Source organism: Gadus macrocephalus, chromosome 5 (genome assembly GCF_031168955.1).
Source record: "Gadus macrocephalus chromosome 5, ASM3116895v1".
Lineage (NCBI taxonomy): Eukaryota > Metazoa > Chordata > Actinopteri > Gadiformes > Gadidae > Gadus > Gadus macrocephalus.
The window spans coordinates 9,784,578-9,797,268 of record NC_082386.1 but is presented as its reverse complement, the minus strand read 5'-3'; the positions used below and the strand labels follow the sequence as shown (position 1 = coordinate 9,797,268).

The 12,691-nt window shown below is 48.5% G+C and overlaps 1 protein-coding gene and 1 long non-coding RNA gene across 4 annotated transcripts in view; one reads left to right on the top strand and one right to left on the bottom strand.

Moving 5' to 3' along the window:
* Nucleotides 1-114: 114 nt before the first annotated feature.
* The window catches only part of LOC132457798 (uncharacterized), a 14,185-nt gene continuing 1,608 nt past the window's right edge, over nt 115-12,691 (bottom strand). Inside the window, exons 2-3 of the long non-coding RNA XR_009525769.1 lie at nt 9,031-9,110; nt 115-804 (exon numbers count right to left, since the gene is read on the bottom strand). This is a non-coding gene — a long non-coding RNA (uncharacterized LOC132457798). The remainder of the gene's footprint in view (nt 805-9,030; nt 9,111-12,691) is intronic.
* LOC132457784 (cytosolic 5'-nucleotidase 1A-like) overlaps nt 5,890-12,691 on the top strand; it is a 13,447-nt gene continuing 6,645 nt past the window's right edge. Inside the window, exons 1-5 of one of the 3 annotated variants that reach the window (XM_060052131.1) lie at nt 5,890-6,190; nt 6,699-6,826; nt 10,258-10,421; nt 11,562-11,729; nt 12,091-12,220. In XM_060052131.1, coding sequence (XP_059908114.1) covers nt 10,302-10,421; nt 11,562-11,729; nt 12,091-12,220 — 418 coding nt within the window. In that variant the 5' untranslated portion in view covers nt 5,890-6,190; nt 6,699-6,826; nt 10,258-10,301. Of the gene's footprint in view, nt 6,191-6,698; nt 6,827-9,578; nt 10,422-11,561; nt 11,730-12,090; nt 12,221-12,691 lie in introns of those variants that run through there. The other 2 variants (XM_060052129.1, XM_060052128.1) reach the window with 2 other exon arrangements.

The following is a 12,691-nucleotide window of genomic DNA, read 5'->3' as shown; positions in this document are numbered from 1 at the left end:
AATTTATTAGCGCACTCTATTCCCCCACAAGAACCCAACAACTCTTGTGAAAGTGAACTTGTCTCGCTCCAGCGGGCCGTATGTAAAATGAGCCCAGGATAAGAGTGAGCCCGACCTTCAGCTGCGCCCTTGAAGTGTACGAGCGGTACCTCAAGAGGATCCTCCCATCTGCAGCTGCTGCAGCAGCATGCTTGGGTACCTGATGTTCCTTGAACTAGGTTACACTGACACGCACACAGGGCGAGGCATCTTTAGAACAGTCCTTTGGTAACGGGAAGGACTGGGATCACGCAAGTGCCATTGGATGCGTCGACCATCGTGAGTTATATGGTTTAACTCTGCTAAAGTTGTTTTAAAATAGAAGCAGGGAGTTGTGAAGTTGTCAAAGCTACTCACTTTGTTATATATAGAATTACAAATTACATATTTATTGATCGAATTGAAAAATATTAAACATTTGAGGCGTCTTTAAAAAAACACCAAACCTAATGACCGCGAGGGCATTCGTTGAAACGGCCCCATCTGTGAATGTACAACGGTGAGATATAGCACTGATGGGGTAAAGTCAGACCGCAGAGCTGGATGCAGGTAACTCGATTATCTGTTCTGCATTTTTGTTTCACTGAGGAACTCGTTTTCAACGATACAAAAGTGGTCTAGAAAGCTCCTCTTGTGGGCGTGGAGCTGATGGTTCTGTTATTGGAGTGCTTTGACGCAACTTGAACTGGAACTGCTTGCTTACCTGTTGAGGCGACCCCTCGCAGACGCCTCCAGAATCCAGGCCTCATCCGACTCGATCCACGGCTGTTGGAACAATAAACACAAAGACCCATTTTATTCAAAAACAGCCAGATAGAATTGCCAGACACACCCTGAACCACAAACTGTCTCACACCTTACCACCCTTTGTTGTGACTGGCATGGCCGTGGTGTCGTACTTTTATTTTCCGCCACGACTGGGGACAATTCCACCCCCCAGGACATTCTTCCCGCCTGTGAAATTCCCTTTGGATGTGTACTTTTTGATCTCAGGAGGATACGTGGCACACACATCGCACCAGACCCGCATTTAACACGTGTCACCCCCCCCCCGAGTTCAATATAGCAGCCGCACAATGCCTCTTGTCGTGTGCAAGGGGACACCTGCACCACTTCTGTTAACCAAAGCATCTACTGCATGTCTAGGTCTCAAGGCCCAGGAGAACATTCTGTAACGGCGGTTTATTCTCCACATCAGGTATTACAGGCCTGACCTAGATAGTACAGGACCGACTACAAAGTTTGTTTTTGTATGGCAGTTGAGGTGACAGTAAAAGGAGGAGATAAGAGCGATGACTTTGTGATCGGGGCAGGTGCTTGGCTTATCCTGCTGCTAATATGCAGATCTAGGAAGTGAGAGCGGCCCTGCTTATCAGATATAAGTCCTCCCCCCGCGGATCAGATAGCAAAAGCCTGCTCGGTTTCCTTTTCCCTAACCCGACCAGATATTTTAAGCATTACACTACTTCCGTGTGCGCTCTCCAAGAATGGTGGAGAGAAAGTTCTAGGTGTCTTGTAGGAATGCAGTGCTTTCTGAAAAGGTCTCAAGATGCCTTTCGTTTATTGTGATTATAAGTGTTTCCACATATAATCTCTACATATAATGATACAATGACTCACAATCCTATGAGGATCGGTTTGGAATTCATCAATGTGTGTGGATGGGCTTTGTTTCTCTGACTCCTCCATGCCAAGCGCACCAGGGGTTAACTACTGGTTGACTCAAGTTTCCTCTAACACCCCCTGAAAAAGAGAAAGAACATGGGATCTCTTCCTCAAGGAAGCGTGATGTAAGGGGATCCCTTTGTGCTCGCGAGGTGTGCCGGTGTGTTTCAGGGCAGGCTGACAGTTGAACTCGTCCGACTCGTCCGACCTGATTTTCTGCTCCAGGGGCCTACGCAGCGCCTACGCAAGGCCCCGCTCCACCACACATGTGTGATCAATTTTACACACATGTGCAGCCTGTGTGTGGCTGCTGTTTGCTCCGTGCTACACTACCAAAGAAGAAAAGTGTTTCATTCACTCACATCTGCGGTTCATTTTCCATGTTTTTTTTCTTTGTCATGGCCCCAGACCATGTGTGAGTGGGGGTGTGGTGTGTGCTACCTCCTCAAAGAGGCCTCCGCTGTATGTTCCCATGCTTGAGAGTGTATGATGGCTTTACGGCCGGGCTAAGCCTAAGTGTGTGATCAGGGTGGGACTGTGGCAAATCGATTACTCGGCTGGCTTGTGTTGTACCCGCTAGCCGTTTCTCCGTCTCCCTGCATATCTCTCTTCTCCCTGCCTTTATCACTCTCACTCCCTCTCTCCGTCTCTCTCTCTCCCCCTATCTCCCCCCCTCCCCCTCCCGCTCTTTGATTCATTCATTTTCCTCTCACTTGTTCACACGCTAGTTCTTGTCAGCAGTTGCAGCATTGATCGCCCGCCAGCGATTATTTGTCTTCCTTATTACCTCTGTGTTACACGATAGACAATAAGTGCAGCGCGGTGGAGCGAATGAGCTGAGCCAACGGTTTGATCCATTCACTTTGACACTCCATGCTTGGTAGATCAGAGCTCAATGAGTACACAAGATGATAGGAAACCTGCTGCCTTTGTCTGTCTATTGTCTGTCTGTGTATTTTTCATGAGACGCTGAAAAACATAACAATCCCAATGAAGCACTAATAAGAAACGTAAAAGTCGGTGGGGAGAATGTCATTCTATTTCACAGATAACCAGATTCATGTCCAAGGTCACTCAATGATCAGTTTGTACGGAGTGTGCATGTATGTGACATGTTAAACGAACGAGGTTGCCCTTGAGCAAATACAGGAGCTACGTTCCTTGATGACATGCATGATGTGAACATATGAACCAACCAAAAAGCCTCACCGGACCCAGCCATTACTCTTATGCTTCTTTGTCTTTCAACTACCTATAAGATTGGTGTGTGTGTGTGTGTGCGTGCGTGTGCATGTTCCGTTCAAAACACTTCAGCCAAAGTGTTATGAACTGCAATATTGTAATTGCCCCATAACTCATACCTCTTGAGCAACCTAGTGTGGGAAAAAACAAGTGCATCCTTGTTCTTGAAAATGTACGAGGACCCTTTCGCAATTGGACAATTCCTGGCTGTCACTGCGATCATCATTGTCCTATCCTAATGCTGAACAAACATTGGCTCGAGAGAGGTTGAGCAATTTCTCTAAAGCCATTTGAGCTGGTAGCTAGTGCTGCAGTGGTGTTAAAAGTACACACTGTACCAAAGTGCAAAGCTACACTTCTAGTTCTCCTAGAGACGGCATTCCTCCACGCTAGAGTCCCACTCCCGTCTCCGTCTTTTACACAGTTAACGTCTGTCGTGCGCGATAAGCACCAAAGGATGCACCAAGGGCCTGTCTTTTCTGTGTGTTACTGTTCAATCGGTCTTGATGTAAGGAAGTGCAATGATGCAAAACCTAAAAATAATCAATCATTTAATTCTGTTTGTACACAATGAACCGGCGATTCGGACTGAAAACCTGCAGCACTGTATCGACTGCTGCCGTATACGTTTAGGTGTGTTATGTAACTGTCGGAGCTGCAGAAGGAATGCAGGGTGGTCTCTCATCGGCTCCTGACTCTCACTTATTTTTAACAATCCTCCGTTCCATAATGCAACTGTCAAGTGGCTGACAGTCAGCAAAAGGAGTAACAACCAGCAAGCATTCACACACACCCAACACACTTACACACTTACACACACACACACTAAAACACACTCCGACAAACGTATGGAAACATTCCGTGATTGCAGTGCTCCATCTCCCTGACCACTGGCCTACGTTTCGGCTGAGGTGTGGACTCAGCTAGTGTCTATCTGACCTTAATGAGGCTCTAGACATAGACCTATTTGTGCATGTGTGCTTGTGTGTGGGGGAGTAGCTTGTATCTTGTAGTCTTACACACACACTCAAACACACAAACCAATGGGGAGTGGCACTGTGGCCACATCATGGACATGCAAGTCATGCAAGTGTGGACCAGATGACTTATTCTGCTTGGTGACCTCTCGCTCTCTTGCTCCTCTTCCTATTATCGCTCTATCATAATCTCTATTATCGATTCGTAGTCCCTTCTTTGACAATCCCCCCCCCCCCCCCCCCTACTCCGGCACCTTATAAATGCTCCAGTGTCTTTTGCCCTTCCCTCAGGTGCTTATCTCTGCCATTCCCTGATGTAGGTCACTCCGCTTAGATCATTCCCGCTCCTGCCTGAACCCCCGCCCCCCCGTTCTCAGGCCGGTGTTACATAACACCAATGATTCAGTCGGAACGCACTGTACTCTCTGTCTGCATATGGCTACAGCAGACTGCTGGCCCTCCGCAGCCCGACCGAGTAGAGACGCATAGGGCATCGCTGCACACCAACACATGGGCCTCACTAAGGACAGAGAAGGGCGGCGTTTCATGACGTTTGCTGTGGTCTGTTGACCTCCGCTGAACGGCCCTCGGTCATCCCCGGGCGCCACCCCCGCACCAGTCGGTCAGTAGGATCAACGGAGACGCGCTCCTCGTCGTCGGGGCGGTAGGAGTTAGCGTCGCTGCGTGTCAGGACGCGGCCGCGTCTCGCCTTGACGGAGGCCCCCTTCGACTCGCCTGACTAATCTGGCAGCTAATCCTAATCCCGTTAGCGTAAACACCGCTGCCATCTGTGCCCAGCACACACACACACCGCGACGGTGATTACAATGAATGAACCCGTCAAACCCCCCTCCTAGCGGCTGTGCACTGTGAGCAGTGCGGGGCTGGGGCTGACCCGGGTCCAACGAATGCGCGAGTCATGCTAAGTGCATACAGACGGCTGGAGCGGTTGACTCCAAGCCGGGAGGTACTCCATGTCCAAGGGTCTGTCTTCTTGAGGCAGCGTCTGTGGTGAGCGTCTGTGGTGAGCGTCTGTGGTGCTTGGTTTGTATTTAAAGACTGTAACAAATTAGTTTTAATACGCTTTTACACTTTATATTTCCAAAATGGTATGGTAGCCATGGTAATGATCCATTAAGTGCAGCAATACTGGACAACAAAGTGGGGGTAACAGGGCCTCCACACTACAGCCGCTGTGTTGCCCTCACCCTGGCAACCCGGCATGCACACGCACGCAGGCACGCAGGCACGCAGGCACGCACGCACGCACGCACGCACGCACGCACGCACGCACGCACGCACGCACGCACGCACGCACGCACGCACGCACACACAGAACGGGTGAGGCAGGTTAAGACGGTTTGCGTCAATACAAGATTCATGAGAGTGACTGCACCGCTGCCCTTAATTCATAGTGTTTTAGCACATCAAACCCCATTTGATAATAAAGCGAGTAAAGGGCACGTATGCATTGAAAAGCCCCAGCGTCGTTTGATCCGTGAATCTGTCCAAACCTGTTGCCCAGAGCAGCGCACCGCGCTCCGCCTGAGTAAACCCGTGCTTTGTCAGCGAGCAGATGTTCCATTGTTTCGCTCGTGCTCCACAGTATAAGGTTGCACCGGTTGAAGTTGAGACACTTGCTGCATCTTTTGAATTTGCTCCCATTGAGGCCCTACTCCCCCCCCCCCCAATCCCTCCCCTAACACAACCATCCCCCATTGCCACAGTGACCTAAACCCTGCCTCCCCCGCACTCTCCACACGCCCCTCAAGCTACCCAGCGGGGCATTGCCCCTCCCCCCTCAATAGTTAGGGTTACCACTCCTGAAGAGATCTCCCCCCCCTCCCCCTCACAGCTGAGCGGGACAACAATGTTGACGCCCACCCCCCCGCAGACCCAACTGTTTTACAGCACTGCCGGACCACCATTCCCACACAACTTTCCCATATGACGTAACCGGGCCGGAGCAACCCGCCGCATATCTGTGTCCCACACAAGCCTCCCATTATCCAAACACAGATCGCTGCTTGTGTTTTGGAAAAGCCGCTTGCTGGTTGCATTCCCTTTCCTCTGCCCGGCTCCGTGGCGGAAGTACATTAATCAAGCGTCTCTTTGTGGTGGCTAATGTATTTCACAAGACGAGGGGGAAGGATGCATCCTCCGTGGTGGAGATACGGCGATGTAACGCTGGAGGAGATGGAACAGCAGCTGTCCGTCTCGCCGAGAGTCATCGTTTGCTCTGGAGACGCCTAAAACTCATCTGCTAAGTAAACTTCTAAATCTTTAGCAGTGCAACCCCTCCCCTCCCCCCCCCCCCCCCCCCCCCCCCGACTCCCCCACACACAAGCACACACACACACTAATTCAATGGCTAAGTCCTTTGACTAATTACCAGTGTGTGTGTGTGAATCGGAATAAGCATACAAATGTTTTCCTGTCAATACACATCAAGTGCTTCTGCCTGCTCTCTGTGAATCGCACATAGGCCCCACACATCACATCAGCTCTTTCACATCCTTGAATGTATAGCATGCAGATGCCATTGTCTTTGTACTGTGTGTGTGTGTGAGAGTGTGTGCCCCCTTCTCCGGTCACAAGTCTCTCTTTTCAGCCCACATCTGAATGTGGCTGCTGTTATAGATCAGGGCCTCAGATCTGTAGACCGGCCAGCACCACCACTGTGGCTGCTAGGGAGTTTATGCAATAATCGATGCCCTTGTCTCTCCCTCTTTCTCGCTATGTGTGTTCCTGTGTGTGTGTGTGCGCATGAGCAAGAGACAGACAACGAGAGAGCAGAGGGAGGGAGGGAGAGAGGGAGGCACGGGCGGCATAGACTTCCTGTTTTTACATTGGACTCATTGGCAGCAGGAAATAAGGAAAGCACTGCTTTGTTCTATGTCGAGGTAACATTCTCCCGGAGAAAAGGATTCCAGCAACTACCTACTCACTAAACAACAAACCACACTATAGAGGTTACACATGCTATAACCATAAGATTAAGTGTAGGGGCACCAGGTACAGCTCTCGCTATGTATAGTATGTTCATGGCCTTCAGTCTATAGGATCATTCTAGTCATGGGCAAAACCCCACCCCTGTTGATGTGTCCATTTTCTCCTTCAGCTAGGGAGGGAGTACTCAAACCCACAGCATGGCTGCTGTTTATTTTGGCAGTTGAGAATGGCGCCGCTTGGGTTCACTGATCAGAAGGCGTGTTTATTACCTTACGGGGCTTCTGATTGGGTGCAATCCACCTGACAAGAGGCTTTTCTCGTTCTAGCATTGCCCCTCCTATTAATCGGATAAAGTAATTCATGTAGTGTGCCTTGTGTTTGCCTTTGACCCAGAATGACCTGTGTATCAGTCATTTTGTTATATCAAATTCATTCATTTAATTAATTTGATATCATAGTACTTTATTGTCAGGAAAACCTGTGTGGTCACTCAGTAGAATAACCATATTTAAAATGGTTCTGTTTAGGCCTTTTACTGCAGAGATAAATTTGCTTTTATTTTTGCAATAATAAACAGAGCCGAAAAAGTTGGTCCGAAATCTACTGCAAGTGAAGAACAAAGAGACCGGCAACCGCTAGGCCAGCCTTTCCCCTCTGAAGGTCTGACTGAGGTTGTAATAGTCATCTGCATTGCCTCTACCCTCCAGCCGGCATGTGTGTGTGTGTGTGTGTGTGTGTGTGTGTGTGTGTGTGTGTGTGTGTGTGTGTGTGTGTGTGTGTGTGTGTGTGTGTGTGTGTGTGTGTGTGTGTGTGTGTGTGTGTGTGTGTGTGTGTGTGTGGGGGGGGTCCTTCTTTGTTCCGTCCCTCGGCACTCATGACTGCTTTTGTCCCCACCCCCTGTCTACCAGAAAGCTTTATCTCTCTTGCTGTCTCGCGCCAAAACGGGGCGTGTGTGTGTGTGTTTGGTGTGGGTGGGGCGGCTGTTCTATAATCTTTCCCCTTCTTCTCCTATTCCTTCCCTTCCTCATTTCGGCGCCTTCCCGCAGGTTTCTAAAAGCAGTCCAATGACAGCAGGCAAGCGGTATTTGTAGAAAGCCTCTTTGAGTCTGAGTCTAGCCACTGCAGTCTCCCTCCGGCGCGCTCTCTCTCTCTCTCTCTCTCTCCCTCTCTCTCTCTCTCTCCCTCCATTGCTCTCTGGCTATTTCCCGCCACTCTGGGTGCATAGGGGAGGAGCCATTGGCTGCATAAAGAAAGACAGGCTGTCTCGCGCCAAATGCCGGCGTTATTCAAATCAGCTCAGTGGGTGCGGCCCAACTGCCTGTGTTCCTATTAACCCATTCAGTGCCCGGGGCTGTTTGGAACGCACACAAAGGAAACGTACGGTTGAGGCCTTTTGCTAGATAAGGTCCGACCATAACCAAAAGGCATGAGGCAAACTATTATGAGTAGAAATATGAGTCCTATGACTCAATCCTAGATTTGTTTGGGATTCTAACAATCACCGTTCAGTTTAATAACATGCATTAATTTTCGGTGACACAAGCGAGTGTTGTTGTAGCCTTCTTCAAAACCCCTTTTTGTTAATGACACAATTGCTTCAAAATGCAGAGTTTCAAAATAACTTCCCTTTCAAAACTGTCAATTTGTTTCACATCCTCAATGTTTTCTGTCAGGATGCCTTCTTATATACTGAACGTCAAGCTTTATCTATCATCTAGTGAACTCTAGTGGCCATGGATGGATGTGACTGCCATAAAATGCGTTTAAAACAAATTATGCGGCAATATTTACATTTTGTTTCCAAACTAATAAAACCCAACCACTGAATCCACATACTTTAAAAATGATGTTGAGTAGTTTGAAAGCAAAGCATATATTCACTCTATAGTGGAAGTCTTATAGGATATATCTAATACAACCAAGCTAATACCACAAACAAGCTTATAGCAATAGTGCGGTGATATAAAATATCACCGCACACATTCTCCAGGGAGCCTACAGGAAATTCTGGTTGCAAGGACATTGAAGGTGACCATGTCCCCTGCTTCAGATTGACATCTAAAAATGTTTTCCAGCATGTTCCTAGTTTGGATGTGATGGTATTCAGATGTGTAATTTGAAAATGTTGAGTTATTTTATGGCTGATATGACAAACCTTTGTCAGATGCAATGGCGCCCTCTGGGTGTGAACTGAAGGAGCCGGGGTCCCTTCATGATCCTCTCCCCTCACTCCACCTAAACACATTTTGATATCAGTATATCAGAATTATATATTAAGATGTTGGTCATTATTGCCATGTGAATTCTAATAATATTGGCAATTGTTCTTTCAGGATATATATATTATATTAATATATTAATTAACATGTATCTATCATGTTAATCCAAACTTTTTCATTTCATTACCCGAAATGTAATTTAATAACTATTTAATACTGCTAGCTTTCAATATGCTTACCGTCCCCTGACTAAATATGATAATATGATGCGGGGGCGGTACTGGGTGTCTGCATGATTGTTTTTTATTGTGGCTATAGTAGAGGAGAAAGACTATAAGTGGTTTAGCTATCAGCATCCCAGTTGTAGCTGAAGGATATGCATCACCTAGACGACCAATAACTGCCTGTCTTCATGAAGAGCATCCATTATATCATTACTCAGTCATGTCGCTCAAAGGGAAAGCTTAACTTGATCTCGTCCCTACGCGCCGGTCTGATTGATAGGGAGGGGGAGGGCTCTTGGAATATCAACCAATCAGATCAGAGGTAACCCGAGCAACCCCCGCCTCCCCCCGTTGCTTGGCAACAGAGGTGGCTGATCCGAAATTCAATCGGTGGAGTGGAGGCTGTAAGTGCACGGATGAAGAGACATATTACAACATCATCATGATGACTAAAGTGGGTATAGTCAATGACCGTGAAAGCAGTCCATTTCCACACAGCGGCAAACCTGCCTCACATGTCACGACTTTGACAATGTGTCCGACTGTCCTCATGCAGGAACTGGGCAAGGTTAAGAAAAGGGGGAAGAGCCACAGAATGCCTAGAAGTCATTAAAAAAGGATGAGAGTGTGGGAGACACAGAGCACATCGGAGTGAGAAGAAACACACACAGAAAAACACCAGATATGAGTCGTATCTCCCCCTCCGAAGCTCCCCGTCTTAATGACATCCATCATCTCTCCCGCTCCCAACCCTCCCTGCTCAGGGGAAAGTGCTGAATGGTTCTGCTAGAGCGGTTTCCTGGTTCTCTGCTCAGTGCACCACTGGGGAACCTATCGATGAGCGGATCAGAACCGGTATCACCGGCCCTGTCAAGAGAGAGCAGGGAGGAGAGAGAGCGGGAGAGAGTGTGCGATTGTGAATGCGTGTGTGGTTGTCAGTGTGTTATATGAGGAGAAGCTGAGGAGGACGCAGGAGAGGAAGGATGAGCTTCAACAATGATCCCAGGCAGACGGTCGCAGAACGGGGGTTGGTGAGAAACGGGAACAGTACCACAGTCCAGAATGCATCCAAGCCTTCAACTCCCACTCGGAAACCAAAATCAGTAAGTGTATCATTTGCTTCTTTAACATAGGCTGTCAGGACCGAATAAATCTAAAGAACGCACTTAAGAATTGTTGTTTGTTTTCCTATCCTAGTACATGCGGAAGTATTTAGAAAACAACACTAGCCTACAAAAAATGTTATGTTTCAGAAACTGTTCAATAAAATGATGATTCATTTAACATCATAGGCCTATAGGTAGGTGTATTTCCCCAGTCAGGAGATTATCACCAACACATTTAGTCCAGTCAAGTGTCTTGGAGGCAGCAGCAGCACACAGGTTTTGGATTAATTAGATTAATCGTGGTGGTGGCCGAGTGGCGCACCATTTAAGCAAAACTATTATTGAAATAAAGAAAAATTACATCCATTTTGGATTAATGACTAGCACACTGACCACTCAAACAGTCCAGGGCGACTTTTAGCATTGCAAACCAGGAAAACCGATGCAAGCATTTCTGCAGTCTGCAACATTCAGTTTCCCTGGGATGGCAACTTCTACGGAGAGGATGCTTAGAAACTTTTCCATTCTATTTTTGCGACCTATACATTCATACCAACCTCTCGGGCGATCACAATAACAATAGTTTTCATATGCAGCACAAGATAACAGCCTGCATGTGTGAACAACAATAGACTCCTAAAAAAAACACGAACATCCCCTCTGTGGGAGTGTGTGTGGATGATGGCGGGTTTAAGCAGCCTCACCTTGCCCGAGTCAGACCGATTGGACTCTTGGTCTGGGTGAGGCTCCACACTGGCAACATGGAGCACCAGCTCATGTATCATCGGCTACAAACGTTAACACTAAACCGGTCTTCCAACACCACCACCACCCTGCATCCTTGTTATGGAGGAGCCTAATAAAAAACCCTAGGGTGGAGCATGGCAGCCACCTCGGTGGCTTGTAGCATCGACACATGGTTCCAAACATATACAGGGTCCGCTACAAGCAGTGCGCTTCATGCCGGCGGTGCTGGGTCCAGCAGCTTCAAACGCCTCAAACTATTCAGGCAGCGACGGATCCGTCAGCCAATCAGATCGCGTTACCCATACGTCAGACAAGCCCTCCGTCCTCCGTCGACGGACATGTACTATGTGAACGCGTTGTGACCCGCCTCTCTGTATCCAACCTCCCAAGCCCAAGCCGGAGAACGCGGTCACCATCGCCGTGTCCCCCAGGGTGCTCTTCCACATGGAGGAGGAGCAGCAGGTCTACGAGACGCAGGGGATGGAGGACTACATCCGGTTCCAGAAGGAGCACGAGACGGAGCCCTTGAGCCCCGGACCCGCCTTCTCATTCGTCAAGGTCCGTTAAAGTAGCCCACAGACGGCATGTGTGCTGCACACCCCTCCGCTACCCCGGGGGAGGGTCACATGTACCCTATCCAGCACCCCCCCCCCCCCTCTTCTCATGCAAAACCACAAACCCTGTTTGTCGGCTGAAGGTTGGTGGTACTGGGTAGTGGGACTTCAGGTGACTCATATAGACCCATAAAGCTCTTGCAGCCTTCAACTCGGAATTAATGACGGAATAAATACCATAATGCTACATAAATAAGAGTCTACATTGACTGACACAACGAACCCCCACATAGACACTAGGACCGAGCTATGCACCTAACGTCTCCCATACGGATTCGTGTTTTGTTTCTGGGTGTCGCCGGCAGGCTCTGGAGGCGGTGAACGTTCGCCTGAGGGAGCTCTACCCCGACAGTGAGGAGCTCTTCGACGTGGTGCTCATGACCAGCAACCACGCCCACGTCGGCTTGAGACTCATCAACACCATCAACCATCACCGTGAGTGACCGATTGACAGATACACTGAAAAGAGTGAAGATTCTCTATCGAACACGTGGGTGACAAATTAAGGTCTATATGGTTCTGTGTGAGGTGCAACAAGGCATTAAGGCAGAAGCATGGTTCTGGTTACAGCTGTCTGAACATCCGACAATAGATCAAATATTATCGATGTTACGCAGGCACACACAAGGCTGCCTGGGGAGGTCCTGGTAGACGAGGGAGCAGCGAGCACCGTGGTGGAGTTAGTTTGATGTTGGATCTTCGACAGATATTCAGATATTCATTTCGGCTTCATCAGCAGTTCCTGCTGTGCTTTCACTGTCTTGGCAGAAAAAACAATACGACACCCATATTATCCAATTTATTTCCTATGGAAAATGGCTTTTTGTTCAATAGCTTCCGAGTTATGGGACCCAGACACCCCAGATCAATGCAGACCTGTCCTGCTATCTGGTACTAACCAGAAAC